Source organism: Coffea eugenioides, chromosome 4 (genome assembly GCF_003713205.1).
Source record: "Coffea eugenioides isolate CCC68of chromosome 4, Ceug_1.0, whole genome shotgun sequence".
Classification (NCBI taxonomy): domain Eukaryota; kingdom Viridiplantae; phylum Streptophyta; class Magnoliopsida; order Gentianales; family Rubiaceae; genus Coffea; species Coffea eugenioides.
The window spans coordinates 34,398,692-34,422,146 of NC_040038.1; the positions used below are offsets into that span (position 1 = coordinate 34,398,692).

The 23,455-nt window shown below is 36.0% G+C and overlaps 1 protein-coding gene across 2 annotated transcripts in view; it reads left to right on the forward strand.

The window, feature by feature from the left end:
• Nucleotides 1–23,455, forward strand: part of LOC113768008 (DExH-box ATP-dependent RNA helicase DExH14) — a 36,880-nt gene continuing 13,425 nt past the window's right edge. Inside the window, exons 1-38 of one of the 2 annotated variants that reach the window (XM_027312220.1) lie at nucleotides 1–225; nucleotides 325–386; nucleotides 477–654; nucleotides 1,343–1,787; nucleotides 1,891–1,956; nucleotides 3,299–3,403; nucleotides 3,495–3,794; nucleotides 6,709–6,825; nucleotides 6,910–6,969; nucleotides 8,218–8,289; nucleotides 8,365–8,481; nucleotides 8,595–8,756; nucleotides 10,847–10,912; nucleotides 11,084–11,236; nucleotides 11,327–11,410; nucleotides 12,721–12,795; nucleotides 12,878–13,009; nucleotides 13,141–13,206; nucleotides 14,221–14,286; nucleotides 14,383–14,505; nucleotides 15,451–15,600; nucleotides 16,478–16,690; nucleotides 17,324–17,479; nucleotides 17,576–17,800; nucleotides 17,882–17,983; nucleotides 18,073–18,153; nucleotides 18,248–18,328; nucleotides 19,433–19,636; nucleotides 19,755–19,871; nucleotides 19,967–20,089; nucleotides 20,754–20,843; nucleotides 20,918–21,043; nucleotides 21,167–21,229; nucleotides 21,784–21,872; nucleotides 22,142–22,232; nucleotides 22,709–22,858; nucleotides 22,931–23,122; nucleotides 23,232–23,297. In XM_027312220.1, coding sequence (XP_027168021.1) covers nucleotides 119–225; nucleotides 325–386; nucleotides 477–654; nucleotides 1,343–1,787; nucleotides 1,891–1,956; nucleotides 3,299–3,403; nucleotides 3,495–3,794; nucleotides 6,709–6,825; nucleotides 6,910–6,969; nucleotides 8,218–8,289; nucleotides 8,365–8,481; nucleotides 8,595–8,756; nucleotides 10,847–10,912; nucleotides 11,084–11,236; nucleotides 11,327–11,410; nucleotides 12,721–12,795; nucleotides 12,878–13,009; nucleotides 13,141–13,206; nucleotides 14,221–14,286; nucleotides 14,383–14,505; nucleotides 15,451–15,600; nucleotides 16,478–16,690; nucleotides 17,324–17,479; nucleotides 17,576–17,800; nucleotides 17,882–17,983; nucleotides 18,073–18,153; nucleotides 18,248–18,328; nucleotides 19,433–19,636; nucleotides 19,755–19,871; nucleotides 19,967–20,089; nucleotides 20,754–20,843; nucleotides 20,918–21,043; nucleotides 21,167–21,229; nucleotides 21,784–21,872; nucleotides 22,142–22,232; nucleotides 22,709–22,858; nucleotides 22,931–23,122; nucleotides 23,232–23,297 — 4,875 coding nt within the window. In that variant the 5' untranslated portion in view covers nucleotides 1–118. Of the gene's footprint in view, nucleotides 226–324; nucleotides 387–476; nucleotides 655–1,342; nucleotides 1,788–1,890; nucleotides 1,957–3,298; nucleotides 3,404–3,494; nucleotides 3,795–6,708; nucleotides 6,826–6,909; nucleotides 6,970–8,217; nucleotides 8,290–8,364; nucleotides 8,482–8,594; nucleotides 8,757–10,846; nucleotides 10,913–11,083; nucleotides 11,237–11,326; nucleotides 11,411–12,720; nucleotides 12,796–12,877; nucleotides 13,010–13,140; nucleotides 13,207–14,220; nucleotides 14,287–14,382; nucleotides 14,506–15,450; nucleotides 15,601–16,477; nucleotides 16,691–17,323; nucleotides 17,480–17,575; nucleotides 17,801–17,881; nucleotides 17,984–18,072; nucleotides 18,154–18,247; nucleotides 18,329–19,432; nucleotides 19,637–19,754; nucleotides 19,872–19,966; nucleotides 20,090–20,753; nucleotides 20,844–20,917; nucleotides 21,044–21,166; nucleotides 21,230–21,783; nucleotides 21,873–22,141; nucleotides 22,233–22,708; nucleotides 22,859–22,930; nucleotides 23,123–23,231; nucleotides 23,298–23,455 lie in introns of those variants that run through there. The other variant, XM_027312221.1, reaches the window with a different exon arrangement.

Consider the following 23,455-nt stretch of genomic DNA (forward strand, 5'->3'; position numbering starts at 1 on the left):
CTCAAAGTAACCGGTTCAGACCGATTGAGAAATTCTTCCTATATTTTTGTGCAACTGAAGCCCACACCACTAGTCTTAAAAGACCTGCTGGTGGCAAAATTCAATAGCAGAGGAGAAAATGCTGCTGGAACTTCCGCGGTTAACGAATTCTCTCCGCGATCCTTTTGATGTTGATCAAGCGTATCTTCATCGCAAAACCATCCTCCAAAACCTCAAACCTCCCAGGTTCTCCTATCCAACTTTCCAATTTTAGGATTCTTTTGGTAATTTTTAACTCGATTTTTTGGTAATGCAATATGCACTTTTTGTTTTTTTTGTTTTTAGTTCTGCCAATTCAGTTCAAGAATCGCAACTCGCTCGGAAGATTGTATATAGATGGGATGATGGTATTGTAGAAATTTTTATATTGTTGTATAGAGTTCAGTTAATTTGTTTTACAGGTTTCATTTTTTGATTTTTTAAAATAATTTTAACAGCGTCTAATGAAGTGCGGCAAGTGTACAAACAATTTATTGGAGCGGTGGTGGAGTTGATGGGCGGCGAAGTGGTGTCAGAGGAGTTTCAGGAGGTGGCTCTGAGTGTATATAAGCTTTTTTGTACCCAATTGGAGGATGTGGAAGATGATCAAGTGGATAAGATTATTGCTGAGAAGAAGTAAGGAAGAGAAGTTTTATTGATTACAAACAATTTTTTTTTGTGATAGCATTTGCCCCCTTGAATCTTGATCATTGAATTTGTTGGCAGTTCTTTCACAAATTTTCTTAAGAGGTTCACTAGTCATGTTACATAATTTAATTGAGAGTGTTATGGAGTTGCAACATTAGAGGCATGCGCAAAGTTGCTTAACTATTCTATTGTGGACCTTCTGTCTAGTCTCTGTACCTGGTCGTCATCTAATGTTTGTTAAAGGAAGACTTTGAACCTCTCTCGGCTATTTACGTAGTTCCAGTGTTATTGGTAATTTTTTCTTTATCTGTTTTGTATTCCTTTCCTTATGAACATTAAAGGGCTGAATAAATTTGGCATGTGGCTATTCTATATGAATGGGAACTATGATTGGTTGCACTTTGCAGGAAGACATGTTAGGCTATCCGACAATACATTTTCTTCTTTGAATAATATTTGCAATTGCTGATCGGATAAATATATGCTTAGAAGGACAGAGGGCATGCAGACTTAGTTGATATTGGTGTAAACATGTTTTTGCTTGGTAATGGTTAGAAATTCGATGACCTAAGTATACTAGTGTATTAATAAAAGCTGTTTAACTGTATATGGGTTGAATACGATGTTAAAGTTTTTGGCTTTGAAAAAATTCATGGGTTTTTTCTATACGTTCCAGATTAGATTTGCAAAAGCTGTTCGGTTATGAAGTTCCTCTTTCAAAGCTGCAAAGAGTACTCTCTTTAGTGAAGAGGCTTTTTGAGTTGCAGAAGAAGGATGATGGAACTGCGTATATACCAGAAGGGCAAGATAAGAGTGCTGATGATATGGAATTTGGTGCAGATCTGGTTTTTCGAGCCCCCACACGGTTTCTAGTTGATGTTGTCTTGGAGGACAGTGATCTGTTTATTGAGGAGGCCACTGAAATTCCAAATCATGGTGCATGGTATGAGCTTGGTGACTCAGCAACTTACATTCCTTCTGCAAGTGGAGGAAACGTTGACTTAGAGTGGTTAAGGGATGCTTGTGATAAGATAGTTAGTGAAAGTATTTCGCAGCTACCTCGAGATGAACTGGCAATGGCAATTTGCCGAGTACTTGATTCCGAGAAACCAGGTGACGAGGTGAGTGGATATGTGCTTCATTGTTGTCCAAGATCCTTTTTCTGGGATTTTGATTTCATAAAATAACACAAGTTCTTATATCATTTACCATTTTATTTTCAAGATAGCTGGAGACTTGCTGGATCTTGTTGGTGATAGTGCATTTGAAATTGTTCAAGATCTCATCATGGTATGTATAAGAATGCCGCATAAAAGTTGGTGTGCTATTTTGCGCGATGATTTGGTTAGTTGTTCTGCTCATGATGAATTGTTCATGTGTCAATGGTCTAATCACCAGAATAAACAGTTTGTATAGGATTTCATACTTTTTGCATGAAACTGATGATAACTTACATATTTGAAACCTCAGTTGGAACCAATCTGTTGAAAGAAAGCCCCCATTCATCCAACTCATAAGTCTACCTTTCTTTTTGGTGGGTTTCAAATGATTCACCAGTTGGTGGTTAGATTCATTTAAAATGGGTAAATAGGATAAAAATGATGAAGCCATTTTTTCTGGAACTTCGTAGGACACCTAGATGTAATTAAGTCACACGGGAATAAGCGGAATGAGTAGCAGTAGAGAGAGAATGAAAGTTCTGGTGGCTTCTCTGCACTTGTGAGTGCATATCATGGTTTGTGAAAGTTGACGGCATCTGTGCTTTTTACATCTCGATCATTTCTAAAGATAGAGGCGGCATTTTGTATGTTTCATTTCATTTTGACTTTTGATGCTTTCTCATGTCTAATATACTTTTAAGGGAAAATTTGGCCATTTGAGTTGTGCAATTTTGGAATAGAAGAAGCCTCAGTGAACACTGGCAACACCTATAATGGCCCTAATGTAGCAAAATTCCTTGTCGGGTAAGTTCTGAATGAGGAACGCTGCTCATTAGTAGTGAATATTTTGAAGCTTGGAGCAAAGGGAGCTGAGCTTAGTTGCCCTCAGTTTTGGTGAATTTTGGTTACTTTTAATGGTTTTGGTGGCCAAAATGGATCTATGTGGAAAACAGAGTAAAACTTGCTTAGAGTATCTAGATGAGATGGCCATAGTGTCACCTGCAGTGTGACGTGCAGCTGAGTTGGTGGGGGAACTTAGGGAAGGAGGAGAATAAAAGAAAAAGGAACAGGGGTGTAAAAAACAAGAAAAAAAATAAAAAAGAATATTGATTTGGAAACTGATGCTTAAATAAGGACATACCAGATTGAAATGGGAATTGACTTAAATATATTCAGACTCTTTGCCATCATATTTACATTTCCGTTCTGAATCAAATAGCCTGCCTTGCATTTGCTGTTGAGGTTGGATATGCCACCAGGTTTGAGGTTGATTGTAAATTCCAAGTAGATCATGAGGCACTTCTGCATAATTTTAGCAAATTACTGCACAATCGACCAAAACGGGCTAGAATACGGGGCATAAACCCATTTCACTGATTATCCACCAGATTCAATGCTTGTTTCTTTTGTGGTTAACTCCACAGCAATCTTTTCTTTACTAATTTATTCTGAAACTTTTCCTCCATGTTCAGCATAGGAAGGAACTTCTCGATGCTATTCATCATGGGCTATTTGTGCTGAAGTCTGACAGGAAGGCTTCTAACGCGCAGTCTCGTATGCCTAGCTATGGCACTCAGGTTACCATATGCACCTTTCTTGCTGTATTCTCAAGATTTGTAGTACTTACTAGAATGGTTTATTCAAGTTTTGCCATTTTTCCTCTTTCAGGTTACAGTTCAAACAGAGTCTGAACGTCAATTTGATAAACTTCGCCGGAAGGAAGAGAAGAAGCACAGACGTGGAACTGATCATGGAGTTGAAAATGATTTATCTGCTATGACATTTAGTTCCTTACTGCAAGCAAGTGAGAAAAAAGGGCTATTTGATGATATCATTGGGAGAGGTGATGCTCATGAGCTACCAGTTACTGCACTTCCTCAAGGCACCATTAAGAAGCATTACAAGGGTTATGAAGAAGTGATCATTCCTCCAAAGCCAACTGCACCAATGAAACCTGGAGAAAAACTGGTAATTTCTGTTTCTTTGGCTTCTTTCTGATTTCTCTGGCAAGCTGGTGGCCAATTTGTGATAATGATCTAGGTCTATGTCAGCCAGAGGTCATATAGACATTATTGGTACTATTTTAATAAGATAGGCTTTCTTTATTTGATTTTCCTCCTCATTGCATGTTGGGCTTGAAATATAATGGCTATGAACCTAGGAGGAACTAATCATAACCAAAGTTTAATTTTGTTTATTTAACTACTTGTCACCAACTATCCTTTTAACTTCTAAAAGGTAAAGAATTTGTCATTCCATTTGTTTTAGCTGTTGGCTTCAACATTTATTGTCAAATTGGCATATGTGTCATACATAATGTTGCTTTAGGAAGATGAAAATGCTTGGATCCTTTATTTATTACTTATTACTCAAATAATTGGGTATTAGTCATGTCTATTCTTTTTTTAGCTTTTTCCCTCCACGACTGGCACTATCTCACAGCCCCCACCAACTGTGCTGCCATTTTTACCATCTTCCACCACTGCCCAAACCACCCTTACAACCACTACTGACTCCCACCCTAATCAGCAGTGGAATCCTATCTATACATTGTACTGTTTGCCAGACACCATCAGCCCCTTAGCCACCCCCAGAGTATACTGTGCATCTCCAACTATTTTGTTGCACAAACGTTCAGTTAAGCCAAGGAAGCTTAAGTGATATCATCATGAATCTAGGCTAAACTATTGTGCCCAACCTGCAGAAGTGTAAAACTCTTCCATAAATGGCAATTAAGGCCTAGACCCAACACTGATTATGTTATATCTAGAATGTTCTGTGTTAGTACTTCATTTTGTTTGTTTGAGACTATCTTGTGCTGTCATATTGGAATGATCTACCACAATAACAGAAGTAGAGAAAAAGTAAGGTTTGAGGCAGGGAACAGAATAAAGGGTGCTGTGGTGGTTGGTGGGAGGGGAGTACTGGGAAGGGATAAACAAGTTAAAGGACAAAGAATACAATAACTCTCTCTCTCTCTCTCTAAGAGAAGTTTTGTTCAGTGTATTACCTATCAAATGGAATCAAAGCTGTTTGGAGCCACTAGTTGAGTTACAATCTTTTTACCCCCGTAACTAGAGCAGAACACCTTGAAACCAGGAAAAAAAGGGGAAAGAAATGAAAGAAAAGATGTACACCAGTTGTTGAAAGCCTTTGTCTAGGTATTGTACCTTTATATCTTGTTATCTCAATCTTTGATGCAGACAGTATTTGTTGCTTAATCAATACCACTGTAGTAGAACATTGATTATGGAGGCATAGGATGTGATTATTTGCTTTTGGCATGCACTTCTGAGGTATCAAGGAGTTGTTTACAAAATTGGGATGAAAGGCAGAATTAGTGTGAAACTAATGAGGGAAGAGGAGGATCTGCTGATTTTGGACATTGGTAGGGGTCTCTGCAAGTTGGTAGTACTAAGGGTGTTGGAGGGGGAGTCTTGAAGAAGAGGGGATTGATCGTGCTAGACTTATGAGGTTTGGTGGCTGTGCAAGTGGGGAATGAGAGATTGCATTGATGGTATTGGGAGGAAGGGGCAAAGAAGGTGTTGGTGTTCACATTTAGCAAGGAGGAAGGGGTTGGTGGTGCTGGAGATTGCCATACTGGGGGAGAGGTGAATTTGATAGATTTAGCAGGCATTTGGTTTGATCTTCTCTTTTAGCTATATGCTAAACTGGTATTGTCTTTTAAGCCTAATTATGATATATTTCAGATGTCATGGATGGCAAGTCCCTTTGGAGTTTGAAGATTACAAAATATGAAAAAATGGTGAATAATATATGAGTTTCAGAAATTTAACCCAAAGCTCATTGTCAAACTTTAAGATGTCTTCATCCAACTAGTTCGGTTAATGGTAATGCTCGCTGATACTGTGCTAATGTTGCTTTTAGGTTTGAACAAGACTTGTCCTTTAATGACCTTAAATTTCATTTTGTTGGATAGGAGGAGAAAAGAGCCTCTCAACCCCAAAAATTAGACTGGTATGAAATAATTGACCAGAAAGTTATTAAGTACATACAACTTTAGAAGAGAAAAGTACATTTTTTTTTTTGGCTGTCAAATAGGAGAAGACTTTTCGATGATTCGAAAGACGAACTTGTTGAGTTGCTATGGCACAAGTAATTGCATGATTGTTCATTGCATAACTGTGAAGTTATTTATTGACCAATCTTTTAGAAGTACATCTCCAGGAGCAGCCCAAAAATGATTCTTGTGGAAAGTAACATCTGACTGATAATAATTGAACTTATTCAAATGGATCAAGTGAATTGCATTTCTTGCTACTAAATTTTTAGTAAAACAAAGCTTGGCTAAAAAAATGTTGCATGCATTGTCACTATAAAATTTATAGTTTTATCTACTTTAGTCAATTTCTTTTTTATCTTTTGATATATCATAGATTTACTGATTAAGTACTTCAAGGACCATGGTAAACATATCTTCAAATTCGCACCTAGGCAGCAGCATGCCTTACATGAATGCCCTTCAATATGATAGAAAAAGATGGAGCTGCTTTAGAAAACTAATGAAAGGGTGAAAAGTTTTCTCATTTAGTCATGGATTGGGTAATCAAGACAATATGTGAAATAAAAGTGTGAAGTTGATTGGTCTTGGCCTATTTATGTTGCCCAAAAAACTATTCTGTGTATGTTGTCAGTTGCATACGTAACTTTATGCGTTTGATTTTTTATTTTTTATTTTTTATGTCTTTTATCTCCAGTATCAGTATAACATGCATATGAGATAAAGGGAAAAGGGCTTAGTGTTTCAAACTTGTAGCGTATTTCTTATGTACAGTCTGAATTCTGTCATAGTAGTCGCTTTTGTTGGTTTACAGATTTGATGTTCTAGATACTTTTTCTTTCTTATGATGTGTCTTATCAGATTGAGATAAAGGAGTTAGATGACTTCGCTCAAGCTGCTTTCCATGGCTACAAGACCTTGAATCGTATTCAGAGTAGAATATTCCAGACTACATATAATACAAATGAAAACATACTTGTGAGTTCCTATTGCATGCTTTGGAGAAATTATTTAAGGAAAATGTAGCTATTAGATATCAGAATGATTTTCATATATTTTCAGGTTTGTGCTCCAACAGGAGCTGGGAAAACAAATATAGCCATGATTGCCATTTTACACGAGGTATGCAGATGGTATCCATCTATGCTTCTCCCTGCAGTAATAGAAGGCATTTTGATCAGGAGCAATCATCACATTTTCTGTTCTAGTTTTGAGTTTTTAGGCACATAAGTTTGAGCATGTTTTGTTCATGTCTTCTTCAACTATTAATAACTTTTGTCATGTCTAGCGGATTGTTTTGCATTTGTACCACAAAGCTTCTCGATCGTGCCCCTCTTCTTTTGACTTTATGATGCAGGATTTTGATATGTGCTTGCTTTTGACTTTCATGTGCTCTATCTTTTTATACTTTGAGATTTTCTGGCATAGGTTTTCTTACTGGTTTATTTGCTTGCTCTTCTTAAACTTTAATACTGATCAACAATCTCCCTTGCAGTTGTCACAGTAATTTGTTTTTAGTCTGTGGTCTGGAACTTTTCAGGCTTTGATTCCTATAATTTCATTGAACAGAAAAATGCACTTGTGAGGGTCTTGTGACAGAGTTTGGCTCCGTTTGGATAGCATTTGTTAGCAGTACTTCTAGGAAAATAATCCTGAGCTCATTTTGGGATGTATGTATGTGGATAATAGATGGTTGGGAATATTCATGGGTGATTGCAAAAAGTGTTTAGAGAATATTCCAAAAAAAAAAAATTCCTAAATAATGGCCAATCTAAACATGGTCAGGGTGATTCTGGATCAAGACAATCTTTTGTTTTCTGATCCAGTTAGTATTGGAATAATTCTAGGGGATATCATGTGGTCGTGAAGTCTGATTATCAATCTGAAGATATCAAGCTTTCTAATGAATTTTTTGCATCTATATGAGGATATATTTATGTGCAAAATAAAAAATTTTAGAGCCTGATGTTCATGTGGCCTCATCGTTCATCTAGGTATCTTATGCTAGTCTAATCAACTTGTTGAATGGATTTAAGAGAGATATGTGGTAGTGCATAATACAGGATTTAGATTTTGATGGTAATGCAAAATGAAGAATTTAGAGTTTGACTTGCTAGTCTTGGAAGTATGATACACATAAGCTTGTAGTTTATTCTTGTTTGTTGTTTAATCAGCAGGCAAATAATTAGATTGTTCCTGCTATTAATTTGAAAGAATTCAGCTAAAAAGTTCATCAAACCGAATACCTTTTTTCCCCTACAAAGTGATGCAAAAATAATTAGGTTGAAGAGCTTCTAAAAGTTTTCACTTTACAGTAACTATTTTTAGCTGGACTTGTCTATTATTCATATATGTATTCTTGTAATGCAGATTAAACATCATTTCAGAGATGGTTACTTGCATAAAGATGAATTCAAGATAGTGTATGTTGCTCCTATGAAGGTACAGTTTGGCTTTGTTCGATCTTATTTTTTTTCCTTTTGATTTATGGCTCATTTTGTATCTTGTCCTCTCTAGGCATTAGCTGCAGAGGTTACTTCGACGTTTAGCCATCGATTGTCTCCATTGAATATTATTGTGAGAGAACTTACTGGAGATATGCAACTTACAAAAAATGAACTTGAAGAAACACAGGTTGTTAGGCATACATATTGATATCTTTGATATATTTGATTTCTTGTCATCATTTGCTCCTCATAGATTTTGTATCTTCTTGTCATATATTTCTTTTGATACATGTTAATCAGATGATAGTGACAACACCTGAGAAGTGGGATGTTATTACTCGTAAAAGCAGTGATATGTCGCTGTCATTGCTTGTGAAGCTCCTTATCATTGATGAAGTGCATCTATTGAATGATGATAGAGGTCCCGTAATAGAGGCATTAGTTGCTCGGACTCTTCGACAGGTCAGGAATTTTGGTTCATCTATTATATTTGAAGAAGCAGATCAGTTGTTTTTGTCAGTGCACTGCAATATGTGAGATAATTGTGGTCAGATAGGTGTAAATTTTAAGAGGGAGTGAACCCTGTTATATGGCCTGGGACAAATAAAAATAGATTCTAGGAGAATGGCCAGAAAGGGATGATTGCATACTTATATTTTCTGGTAAATGGAAAGTCAAAAGTCATGATTTGGTGCCAAAATATCCATTTAATTTAGTAAAGGGCTGGAAACGTTAAAATTTTACATATGCATGTGCATCAGTGTGTTTGTGCTGTATAGAGAGAGAGAGAGGAGGAACTTATATGTTGTTTCTTTTCTGATTGTAGTAAGAAAATAGGATATAAGATGGGCTTGGGCACCACATCTCCTGCATGGAAGTCCATCTTATGGATGGACTTTTGCAAATGGCCTTCTACAAAATAAGAAACATCTGATGGAGATGCATTTCAGAAGTGCTTTTAGATCTAAAAGCCCACTTATTCATTTAAATTATGTTTGGTGAAACTTTCAAGAACTGCATGAGAGTAATTGACAACATTGCGCTTTCTTGTAATTTGTCAACAAGCTATTACGTTAATTTTCTGTATGAGTTAATCTGTTAAACAACAATGCACTTGATATTCATATAGGTGGTGTTTTCATTTGTTGATTCCACCTAGTTTTAGAATTCGATTTTGAAAACCCAGTTTTTGTTAAAGCTCTAGTTTACTTTTTTAGATCTAGATTTTATAATTTATTCAGTTGGCAAAAGAGCTAAAATATAGAATTTACCCAAAGTAGCTTTTGCTGATCTTTATTTATCAGCTTTTTTCAGCAACCATGAATTGCCCATAAGCAATTGCAAATAATAACTGACAAATATTGTATTGTCATTCACAAATAACCTAACTGTTTTTATTGCCGTGTCTAAAAGAAAAACTTAATTTTATGCATCTAAAATGGCAGTAAAGGTTCTTTTTTCCCAGTCGATCCTGAATGTATCAGTTTACTGGATTCCAGGTTAACTTCTATCTATAGAATTAACTCACTTTTTTGTTCCTTTTTTTATTTATCATGAGATCTGATCTTTTGTAGGACAGAGGTTATATTTGATATTCATGTTTTTAGTAAAGTAGGTCCAATCCCTAGATGGACTTCTTTTCGAAATTCATTTCCAGGATGCCATCATGGGTGATTTCCCCAAATTGGACTAACATAGCTTCCGTCTAAAATTTTCACCAAATGCTTTTTTTTTTTTGTTAGAAATGGACTTCCATCTCCAGGAATTTAGAATAGCAAAGTTCCTGATTAGTTTCAAAGAAACTACTCCTTCGATTCCATTTTTTTTTTGCCACATTTGCTTGTTTATTTGAGTCAAAGAAATTGACCATTAAAACAAGTTGAGTTATTGAATAAGTTGCATTGTTCTCTTTTGTTTTTGCATAAATGTACGTGCTGTCAAAATTTTTTATCCCAATCATTGTGGTTGAGGAATAATGTACTGAAGTTTTTTCTTATGTCTTGTTATTCATTCTTCTTGTGAGAATTCAAAAATTAATGGAAGTCTTCTTAGAGGAAGGTGATGGATCATCTTATATTGGGGGCTTATGTTTGAAAAGGCTCAGCAAAAGTTTCAGATAACGATTTGAAGCATCCTAGTAGAAAAGATAGATTCTGGTATATGACGTTGACAGCTACTGATAAATAGAACTTATCAGGTAGCTTATAGAGTATATGACAAGCGAGCTCATGTCATGAAGCAAACCTAATACACTAGAAGTACTGGTTCTTCAGTGCAGATTCTATCACTAGTCTAATTCGATCCACAATTTGCAACACCTGTGGCTTTCATTCAATAATTACTGATTCTTTATCTAATGTCTTATCATGGGAACAAATTATGTACTTTATTGATTAAGTACCTTCTTTTTCTTTATTCAGAGAAATAAGTGGAAACTTTGTGGCTTCATAAATTTGTATTGCTTCTCATTTTATTCTTGGGGGTGTGTAATTCTCCGGCAGTCAATATTAGGAAAAATCAGATTTAAGCATACTTGCTTAAATTTTTGACAGGTAGAGTCCACACAGAGCATGATCCGCATCGTAGGCCTTTCAGCCACTTTACCAAACTATTTAGAGGTTGGTACTTGATATCTTTCATAAACCCATAGGCAGTGTTGTATCATAATCTAAAGTTTTATGCTCTAGCTAAGGTTTAGTTTACCTTTTTTTGTTCATTATATGCAAGTGTTTTTTCATTTTTATTTTTGTTTTTTATTTGTTTATTTTTTTTGGATTGTTGACATTTAGGTTGCACAATTTCTAAGGGTCAATACAGAGACAGGTCTGTTTTTCTTTGATTCTAGCTATCGACCAGTACCTCTTGCCCAGCAGTATATTGGGATCAGTGAGCATAACTTTCTGGCTCGTGTTGAATTGCTGAATGAGATATGCTATAATAAGGTTTTGTTCTTTGAACTCTTTTGTGTTCAGACATAATTTCTAATTCCCAATCCATGAATTCCTTCCGTAAAACTGTACTTCCTGCACTAGGTTGTTGATTCTTTAAAGCAAGGGCATCAGGCAATGGTTTTTGTCCATTCCCGGAAAGACACAAGGAAAACAGCTGAGAAACTGGTACGCTCAAATTTAAGTCTTAAAGCAGGAGTAACTTCTTTGATTTCACCTAATTTAAAGGTTTTTACCTTTCCTTTGTCTTGTCATGGTATTTGATAACAGTGAGAGGGAGTCTTTCAGGTTGTAGACCACACTAAGATACTGCATACATAAGCAGATATCTGAAGAAAGTAGCATCCTATTAAGCTTTGCATGGCTGTCTTGTCTGAAAATGCTGCAAGGTTTTCTTCTTTTGGTAGTTACCCTCAATTATTTCAAGAGATTCTCTCTTTTTCGGATGATGTTGAGAGTTCCAATGTGTAGCCTCCTTTACTATTAGTCTTGCAACCATCTAACTAAGTTGGTAGATGTACAATATTGTTAATGAAGGCTTGTATTTAGGAGAAAATATTTCTGTTGAAGAGCGCTTATCAAAGAAAATGGCGGACTGATTTAAGATCACCTTGTCTTATGAAATTTCAGCTACAGGCATTTGTCTAAATATTTGGAAATGTAGGAGAAATTGTTATATGATTTTATTGCAAGGGGCTCTATTGTATATTTTTTCCCCCAGCCAACTGCAAGACTTTTTATATTGTTGCTGAGTGATCTTATTTGTTCTCTAATCCATAGGAGATATTCTACTCTATTATGCTACCTCCAATTTTTCTTGTCTGCTTCCCATTTTTTATACAAAAGGAGATCACTTAATCTTTATTTAGTTCCTGGTGCAAGTACATTTTTAGGAGTGACTCCTGTAAGTAATTGAGTTTCAGCTTACTGAAGTCTATCTAAGAAACATGAGAGACTAAGGACTTTGGTTTTATCCACAGAGATTAACCGTATCACATTGTTAACAGTTTGTTGGATGTTAATTCTGATATAGTTGTGAAGTTTGAAAATAATTTGCAAATTTTCATGAAGATACTAGCAGGAGATGCATCTTCGAAATTATGACTGATTGGGAGTTGTATCTTGTTCATTGAAGATTGAGGATGAAGTTATTTCATGAGGATTTGTTTGATTGGGAATTGTCTCTTGTTTATTTAAGATTGAGGTGGAAGTTGTTTCACGAGGGTGTGGTTGATTGGGAGTTGTTTTTTGATTATTTACGATTGGAGATGAAGTTATTTTGTGAGGATTATATTAATTATAAGAGTGGATAACCACAATCAAGATACTTAGCTAGGCCTCTTTGAGTCGTCAGTTTTCTCAAAATTTCGAGATAGAAAATTATGTCTTCAGATATGCTTGATAAGGCATCAGGTTTTGAGGAAATTTTTCTGAGAGCTGATTTTGTAATGCATGTACATCTCTGATATGTTGTGCAGGTTGAACTGGCCAGGAAATACGAGGACTTGGAACTTTTTAGGAATTATTCACATCCTCAATTTGAGCTTAAAAAGGCAAGAAAAAAAAAATACTTTGCCAATTCTGCTGGATTATATATTGAGGTGTTCTGTAGCTCAGCTAATCTGTGTGTTACAGAGGGAAGTTCTCAAGTCCAGAAATAAGGATGTTGTGGATCTTTTTGAAAATGGAATTGGTATTCATCATGCGGGGATGTTACGGGCTGATAGGGGACTCACTGAGCGACTTTTCTCAGATGGACTTTTGAAGGTAAGTTGTCCACTTGTCATGTTAATCTTTCTTCCTCACTTCATCTAGCAGTGACTGAACAATGTTCTTTACTTTTCATTTTTTTTTTCTAATGTAGCTTTCTTTACTCAGCTGTTTCAAATTTCTTCTAGGTACTTGTATGCACTGCAACACTGGCATGGGGAGTAAATCTGCCTGCTCACACGGTGGTGATTAAGGTTTGAGCACTGTTTATGTTGTTAGTACTCATAGGTGAACTGGTGTGCTGTTTTTCTAAGTTTCAAGTTGAGGTCTTTAGTGTAGAAAAGAGCTCGGGAATTTTGCCTATAAGCTGGTGGAATGGGGAGGGATGACACCAGCATATTTGTAAAAGCTGTTGTGGAGTAAACACTATCCAAAGTTTTTCTACAATATGCACAATTGTAATGTGGAGGAAAGTCTCTGCAAGATCAGCTTATGCGAAGCACCTCTCCTTTTGTTTGATACATAAAATATGCAGTCCTTAGAGGATGCAGTGAATTCTAGTTTTAAGCATCTCTTTCTTTCTTGGTGTGGTACATTATTTGTACCACATCATTGTCCATTTATCAATGTTATTTCTATATGGCTTGTGTACAATGTAATAAAGTTGCTAAGTAGCTAGTATGTTGAGTGACTGAAACAAGGTTGAAGGCTTCCTGTCCAAGTTGTCAATATGTGGGTTATGAGCTCATATTACTTGTCATAGAGTTCTTTGAAGAGCCAAATAAAAACCTAAACTAATAGCCAAAACAACCATTAGTATATCACAATAGACAAGATTGTTATCTTTCTCTGCAAGTTCTTTGATTATAGTATTTATTATCATTGTAATGCCTTGTTACTGGGCTGGAATTGCCTAGAAAAGAAAGGCTATTCATCTTTTATCTTTCTATCCACTATTTACTGCAACTAAACAAAGTTGAAGGGGCTTTCTAAGAATTGTCTTTTTGAACAAAAAGTTAATGACCCACCTTTGTCATCTTTATTTTGGGAAGGAAACCATGGATGTAACTAGTCTCATTGCATGAGTCGTTTGTTTCTTTAATAGGTGAAATACATGTTGATACCTAGATACATAGGGACATATATATAGATAGGTATGTCTTTACGATCCTAAACTTGTGGTCCAGATTTTTCTTCCAGTTTCTTGTGACATAGTTTAATATCTGGACCATTTTGGTGCTTCAATCTTGTGCATGTTTTTTGTCCAGGGAACTCAAATATATGATCCAAAGGCCGGTGGATGGCGAGATTTGGGCATGCTTGATGTTATGCAGGTAAGTGGACTGTTTCTCTTGTATTTTTTGTGTCTCCAAATCCATTACTCAACTGGGATTAATTTGTAACTTTCTTTGAATGAGGTGCTGTTATAGATTTTTGGACGTGCAGGGAGACCTCAGTTTGACAAAAGTGGGGAAGGAATTATAATCACCACGCATGACAAGTTAGCCTATTATTTGCGACTTCTAACCAGCCAACTACCCATAGAAAGTCAGGTGAAACTTGTCTTTTGGTTTGGAGTTTTGGCCCTTTAAATCTGTTTCTGATTTTTCTGGTGTATCCATATGTTCGAGAGTTTGCTATCTTCATTTGTCTAAGTTGTGCTCTAGCTCTGCTCATTAAGGGCTCAGTGTGTAGGAATTTAAACCTTTTGTTGTCCAGCCTACAAATGCTAATGCTTCACCAATCTGCCATATGTTTTTCACCATTGCATCTTTTTTAATTGTTTAGAAGGTTTTTTAATCTTGTCATATCACACATACTTGCCATGAATTTTGTCAACTAATAGTAGTTTTCTACGAGGAACATGTTCTTGGAACATGAAATGAGGAAAACAGATGAGCCAATGTTCACTGAACTGATTTAACCTTTTGTCTTAAATTATGGTTGACACTCTCTTCTGGTTACAAGCAGAGCCTTTGAGATACAGTTTTCTGTTATCTTTATTTCCCTTTTGTTTCAGTCTTCTGGCTCAACAAGGTTTTCATTCATCTTCTGCTTTCAGTGTTTATAACGTTTTACAAGCAATGCATTACTACATTCAAACTTGAGAATTCCTGTCCTAGCAATGAAATGGGAAACTAGATTTTTTCCATTCCAAGGCCCATCTCAAGTGGCCATAATTTTAGTTGTTGATGGGGTGGGGTGAGGGAGGTTAGGGCTGAACCCACAACAATATTTTGCAATTTGGAGAGCTTTTACTACTTTGGCTGCCCTCTGCCTCATCTAGCCCATGTTGTTCAGATGAGTAATTAAATTATTGGTAGACTTGAAATTATTTAGTTATCATTTGGAAAGATAGTAAATCGGTTAATTTTTAATATGATCCTAATGATTTTTGTCTTAGTATGTATCTTATTTCCTTCAATTGGACATGTATATTGAACATATCTCTTAAATGACTGCCATTGTACCCAACACCCATTTTACATCTGTTGCAGTTCATTAAGTCCTTGAAGGATAATTTAAATGCTGAGGTGGCACTGGGCACTGTGACCAATGTGAAGGAGGCTTGTGCTTGGCTTGGATACACATATCTGTTCATTAGAATGAAAATGAATCCCCTTGCATATGGTATTGGATGGGAGGAGGTATCATATTCACCTGTCAAATTTTTATTTTTATTTTTTTTGTTTGATCTGTTCATATCTGTTCAGGAATTGCCAGGTGTGTTTCTCAGGGCAGCCATTCTGTTTAAATTTCCTTTCTTGTTCGTCTCTATTTCGCCCTCTCCGCCCTTTCCCCCTCTCCGTTGCTATTAATCTATTTCTCTATGTATGTGCACGTGGGCATACATGTTTACATGTGCGACACGTTTATGTGTGTGTTTCCACGTGCTTTTGTGTAAACACACACATATGCGTATTGTAGGATATCTTTATATTTTTTGTTGGTGGATCTGTAATCACATTTGTTTGATATATTGCTCTAGTAAATATTTCATATCCTTGGCTATGTGATTGGCTTAATCCCTGTGGAATTCACTGGATATAAATATATATATATATATAGAGAGAGAGAGAGAGAGAGAGAGAGAGAGAGCTGTGAAATAATACCTTATGTTGTGGCTGTTACCCAACTTATTGCCTGAACCTCTGATATTTTTGACTGATGAAGAGATCGGATATTTTCATTATGCCCATCTATTGGTTCAAAATTTTATGTTCGTGTTTGGTGGTAATGTATTGTGATGGATAGAGTTTAAGGGGCTTCTTTTCTTTGAACACCTATTTCAGTAGGCGTGTTTGGTAAAGAAACAAGAAGAGTACTAGGTTGAAACTTCTGCCAAAGCCCTACTCTTGTCTCCCCATTTTCTCCCACCTTTGCATTTTGCTTCTCTGGAGAGAGTCGTCTACTTTCTTCTATAATACTTTTCCTTCTTCCTCCTTCCTTTATTTTTGCTTGTTCTCCTATGACTTTTTCCCTCACTAAAGTGAAGATGGTAGTCAAGGGCTTTTGTTTTTGCAGGTGATTGCAGACCCTACATTGAGCATGAAGCAGAGAGCTCTTGTAGCAGATGCAGCACGAGCTCTTGATAAAGCAAAAATGATGCGTTTCGATGAGAAAAGTGGCAACATCTATTGCACAGAGCTCGGTCGTATTGCTAGCCATTTTTACATCCAGTACTCCAGTGTGGAAACTTACAATGAGTTGCTAAGACAGCACATGAATGAAAGCGAGGTGATTGAGATAGTCTGGCATGCACCCATTCAATTCACTTTTTGTTAGCTTTTGGCATTATGCCATTTTAATGTTTGAAACATCTATCTCCCAAATGGTCTAAGCTTTATGAAGCAGATGTCATTTGGCAATTTGCTGGGACGGGTAATAGTGAATTGCTTTGTTAACAAAGAAAAAAAATTTTAACAAAATGATGAAAGACTTGAATGTTTGCTCTGAATTGTCTTGATGAAGTAGCACATGGCTTTTTGGAACTCAGAATTATAAAGGGAAAATGATTTTCAATCTTATTTTGTAGATGATCAGCTCATCTTAAAAGTCTGTCAGCTATATTACATGGAGTTGGATAAGAGTGTTGAGTGCAATATGTCAATAAGTGTCAGATTTGTTTCTAAGGTTTGTCCTGTTTTTTAATTGTAACTAACATGTTAAGAAACTATGGCAACAACTTAAATTATTTTGTAGTTCATGTTTGAAGGGAAATTTATGTAACTATATATGTCTGTGAGTAATATCTTAGTGTTGTATATAAAGAAGAAAGCATATAAGATAAGGAACGGAAAAATTTCTGCAACCAGATATTTACCATCTTTTAAGGCTGAAAGTAACTAAAAATTCTTTCTGGTTTTTTAGATAATTGATATGGTTGCCCATTCTTCTGAATTTGAAAACATCGTTCTCCGTGACGAGGAACAAAATGAGTTAGAAATGTTGGCCCGCACTTCATGTCCATTAGAAATTAAGGGAGGTCCATCAAATAAACATGGAAAAGTCTCAATTCTTATTCAGGTACATGCAGACTACTTTTGTCAACTGTGATGACTATATTTCTGCTGAGGTGATGGAACTTTCTTACTACCACTATGTGCTTATTTTGATTTGCAGCTGTACATCTCTCGGGGCTCCATCGATTCATTTTCACTAGTTTCTGATGCAGCATATATAAGTGCAAGCTTGGCTCGTATCATGCGGGCTCTATTTGAGATTTGTTTACGCAGAGGGTGGTCTGAGATGTCTTCATTAATGTTAGATTATTGTAAGGCAGTGGATCGCCAAATTTGGCCCCATCAACACCCTCTTAGACAATTTGACAAGGATATCTCAGCAGAGGTTTTTTTGCCACAATGTTTTTTTGGAAATGAATCATGTAGGTCGTTTACCATTGACCTGGACTAATTATCTGCCATTCAGGTTTTGAGGAAGCTCGAAGAGAAAGGGGCTGATTTAGATCGCCTACAAGAGATGCAAGAGAAAGATATTGGAGCTTTGATCCGTTATGCACCTGGTGGAAGGGTACTTTCCTTGCTATATTTTACCACCTCAATAATACCTGTATCTGTTTGACATTGATAGTTTTTGGTATGGCTTTTTTGAGACAAAAGTTGGTCAAGCAACACTTGGGATATTTTCCTTCAGTCCTGTTGTCTGCTACAGTAAGTCCAATTACGAGAACTGTTCTCAAGGTATCTCCAATCTGACAAGATTCTTCAAACTCGTTTCATTTTTGAACTACAAATTTGATATTAATGTACAAAATTGACATGTGCCATCTTTTAGGTGGATTTGATTATAACACCAGATTTTGTGTGGAAGGATCGCTTTCATGGCACTGCCCTAAGGTGGTGGATTCTGGTTGAGGTGAACTTTTGCTACGTTCTTCTGTCTTGAACAGAAACCTAAGAAGCCTATGAGCACAAATTTATTGATCAGCTTTCTGTGGATCATTTCTTCCTTTAGCGTAGCCTTCAAGTTAAACATTTGGTTAAATAGGTGGTTTTCAAATTAGCTATAGATAAGAAGGTTATTTTTCTGAACAAGTCACAATAATAACCAGAAAGGGACAAGGATTTCATTCCAAAAGCTGATAGAAACCCGATGAACTTTGGCCTTATAAGGACAAAAACTCCTCCAGGTTATGGTAAAAATCTCAAGTTGAAAAAAGAGCCATATGAGCCTTGTCCTCTTTACTAGTTCTCTATGACTGTATTTGCCCTTGATCCTGATTATCAGTTTACCATAATGTTCAGATGAAAGTATTTGCACGTAGGTATTAGGTTGGATTCTAGAAAGGCATCCAGTATTCTGGATCTTTTTTAAAAAAAGAAAAATACTGTCTGTTTAATAATTTAAACTTGAAAAGCGATGCAAGCCCATCCATAGCTTAGTTCTGCATTTTTAAAGGATGAATGTTGACAAACAATCATGCAGTTCAGACTGGTCTTGTGATTACCATGTGGGCTGCATGATCTTTCAGTTGCAAGTTTGTTAATTCACTAATATTTAGTGGTTGATCATCAATACATTAAGCATGAGATTATGACATGTGGAGCGACCTTTTTTAGGTTCTTTTTGGTTTGTATGAAGGGAAAGGAGCATATGTTGCTGTGAAGAGTGTGTTTTTCTTTGGTCTTCTTAGCTCAAAATTGTTTTACGTCAGTTTTGCTTGACAAAAATTCCTGGTGCTACATTTTGGTCTATTATCTTGGAGCATTAGTCTCCTTGTAGGTATTTTATTGCCAATAGCGGCTTTTTCAAAGCCGTCTTGCATCAATTGGAGTTAGGCTATACTTGATTAAACTTTCTGCAACAGAAGAAGTGTGTGTGTGTGTGTAAAGAAGAAAGAAAAGATCACTCTAGACTTATGGGTTATACTCAAACTTCCTGATGTCTTTTCTATTGTTTTCAACGTCTACCTAGAGTCCTTATAAGTTTTACAGAACTTTGGTGCTCTCTTACTCACAGGATTCTGATAATGACCACATTTACCACTCTGAGCTATTTACATTGACAAAACGGATGGCTAAAGCGGAACCTTATAAGCTATCTTTTACCGTGCCAATCTTTGAGCCACATCCTCCTCAGTATTACATTCGTGCAGTTTCTGACTCCTGGTTGCATGCAGAGGCATTCTACACTATATCCTTTCATAATCTTGCCTTGCCAGAGGTGGTGTTGCTAGCTTATTCCTCATATATATTTCTTGAATGCATCTAGTGTCTTTTAATTGTAGGTTCATTCATCATTTAGTTTCAAATTCTTCATAACACGATGATATTTCATTCAGGGTCGCACATCCCATACTGAACTTTTAGATTTGAAACCCCTTCCTGTGACTGCACTTGGCAATTTAACTTATGAAGCTTTGTACAACTTTACACATTTCAATCCTATTCAGACACAGGTTTGTATCTTTACTTTCTCAATCAGACTTTAGTAGTAGTCATGTTAGTAATTAGCTTCAGTATTGTTAGTTTATGTTTGTTGATCTTTTGGCAGGCTTTTCATGTGCTTTATCATTCGAACAAAAATGTTCTCTTAGGAGCTCCAACTGGAAGTGGAAAAACCATATCAGCTGAACTTGCTATGCTCCATCTCTTTAACACCCAGCCTGACATGAAGGTACTCGTATTTTTTGCTGCATCTAATTTTTCTTCTGCATTGCTCTGAATGCAGAACTTCGAGCCAGTTTTAATTTGTGGAATGAATGATGAAGAACTTTCCTTTGAGATATAGGTTGTTGTCGTATATAATTTTGAAATAATGAATAATTTGAAAGCTTAAGCTCTTTACCCCCTTATTTTGATGGTGTTCTGCAAGAACAAGTAATTGATGCTACAGAGGAGAAGAACGATATTTCATAAAAGTGCTGTTTACATCTCTCTAGCTTTAGCATTCAAGCACCGTATATCACCTAGCCTAGTTATTTTTGAGCTTTCTTCTAATTTCCGTTTCTTAGTCAATGTATAATGATTCAATGTTTCATGTCTTAATGGGTTTAGTTACTTGGAGGATAAGATTCTAGCTTGGTTGGGAGTTGGAACATTAGTTTAGAACCAATAAAGTATGTCAGCTTTGTATTGTAGAGAAATTCCTTGTTTGAACCTTCTTATTTTATATCAATGACTATGACCTAGTGCAGACCCTCATTGGATGTTGGTTCTTAACATTGATGGCCATCCATCAAAATGAAAAAAAAATAGAGACTTTAAAATGTTGAACAACTAAAATTTGTCTTGCTGCGGAATATAATTAGTTATGTGCCTAAGTCATGATGTTAATGCAGGTCATCTACATAGCACCTCTGAAGGCTATAGTTCGGGAAAGGATGAACGATTGGAGGAAGCATCTTGTTTCTCGACTTGGAAAACAGATGGTGCACATCATTGTCTCTTGCATAATCCAATTTCTGCTTTTAGCTCTTTGTACTAATATGATTTTTTTCATTAGGTTGAAATGACAGGAGACTATACCCCGGACATGATGGCTCTTTTATCAGCAGATATTATTATATCTACTCCTGAAAAGTGGGATGGTATCAGTCGCAACTGGCATAGTCGAAATTATGTTAAAAAGGTGACATTTTTTTCCCCAAAAGCCCATCAATGAGTTCATTCTCTGTCTACTTAATTGATTCATTATTACGTTTTTGTGCATTTTTATATCTTTGGGCACAATTAAATTTTCAATTCACATTAGGTTGGGCTTATGATATTGGATGAGATTCATTTACTTGGAGCTGATCGTGGACCCATTCTTGAGGTATGAAACTCGTAATTGCTTAAGCCGAGTACCATGTGATTATCTTTGTCCCAAATGTACATATATGTAGTAAGGTAGGAATTGTCACCGACACTTTTGTTTGTTGGCATGTCATATTGCTTAATATGGGGACATCCAAAATATCCTCTTGACATTTTGCACTATTTAGGGCATCAATAAAAAGGATTCAGTGTTGACAATGAACATTATATGCATACTTTATGTTAAGTTTTCAGATGTTTATTAGATGCATACATATATATATCTAGATTTACATACATATGTGTGTTGTGTTTACTTGAAAGTAGTAGTAGCCGAGCCTTTGTTATAGTTTCCGCCTTTTCCTTTAACAGCTACACTGATAATAGGATAATGATAACAAATGGTCTTGTATAAGAAATGATCCTTTTGCCAATTCTAAGAGTTCGAAGGTATACTGGCTTCATTGCTTCTCAAACTGTTTGGCTTATAATAATGACCCTTAGTACATTGTCTTTGCTGAGTTCTAAGTCCTACAATTTCTTGAGTAGCTTCATTTTCCATGATGTTTTCAGGTAATTGTCTCAAGAATGAGATATATATCATCCCAAACAGAGCGAGAAGTTCGATTTGTCGGCCTATCAACTGCACTAGCAAATGCACAGTATGTATTTTGTTCTTTGACTTGTAGTCACTCACCTCTATTCCCTTTTCTTTCTCATCTTTATGTCATTCCGGTGCCATTTTGAAGTTATTATTTAATAAATATATTAAATATATTAAGCGTGTCTTTACTGTTGCTTTATAGGGTTTGCTCTGTATAATTATTTTCGTTTGGCATTCTTCACCATCACCATGTGTTGTTTGATGATCAAGAAACTTTATTTCTTATTTTTGAAAAAAAATGATTGTTGTGTTGTCTTATTTGATTAGTGATTTAGCTGATTGGTTGGGCGTCGAAGAAAATGGTCTTTTCAATTTCAAGCCAAGTGTCAGGCCTGTTCCTCTTGAAGTTCATATCCAGGCAAGTTGGGAACTAGTTTTTTTATAGGTTCAGTACGTTTTATATGAGCTCCAACTTTTCATGTATCTAACTAGAAAATATGCTAGGAGTTTGCTAGGGTGGCTGTTACATGTTATATCTAAAAACAGTCATCAGTAAGACTGAAATGAAGCTATGGATATGACAATATTGTAAAAATGGAAGTAAATTTTTTGTCCTTCTTGACACATGAGCAGATAAGCAGATGGATTATAACTAGAGCATTGTTAGCCTTTATTATAGTAATTGCGTAAGTGCATCTCTAGCACAAGACCATTTTTGTGTTGAGAAATGCATATCAACATGAAATTTTGATCCGCCTTTAAAGGGTTTATTATTTTATCTGCTATTATTTATTTATTTATTTTTTGTTTACTTTTGTTGGGTTTCACTGGAAGTGGTTAAGATCTTGTTATTTGCTACAATTTGGTAGTAAAATATGTAAATCTTGTATGCAGGGGTACCCCGGGAAGTTTTACTGCCCAAGGATGAATAGCATGAATAAACCCACATATGCTGCAATATGTACGCATTCACCTACCAAACCAGTTCTCATATTTGTATCATCTCGTCGCCAAACAAGGCTTACGGCATTAGACCTCATCCAAGTAAGAATTAATACTTCTTCAAGTAATGTTTTTCTATATGCATTTCACGTAATGTCTTTTCTGTTATCGAAGTTTGCAGCTTCAGATGAGCATCCAAGGCAGTTCTTGGCTATGCCAGAAGAATCTCTTCAGATGATCCTTTCACAGGTCACAGATCAGAACTTGAGGCACACTTTACAGTTTGGCATTGGGTTGCATCATGCAGGTCTAAATGATAAGGACAGATCTCTGGTGGAGGAACTTTTTGCAAATAACAAGATCCAGGCAATTCTCATTCTTGTGAACTTTTTTTCTAGCATGAAGCAAAATTCTGTAATTGGATTAACTTTGACATTTATCCATTGACCAGACATAAATGTTCATATGCTGGCAGGTTTTAGTTTGTACTAGTACATTAGCATGGGGTGTAAATCTTCCTGCTCATTTGGTTGTTATTAAGGTGAGCTTTACTACTGCAATTTCACTTCTCGCATTATGCTAAGTAGTGGAAGGAATTATTTTCTAACTGAAACTACATTCTTGGAGTATCTTTCATCTCTCTCTCTCTCTGAAAACGATCTTCCAAGTTTCCAGCCAGGGAATTAACTATAACCAGGA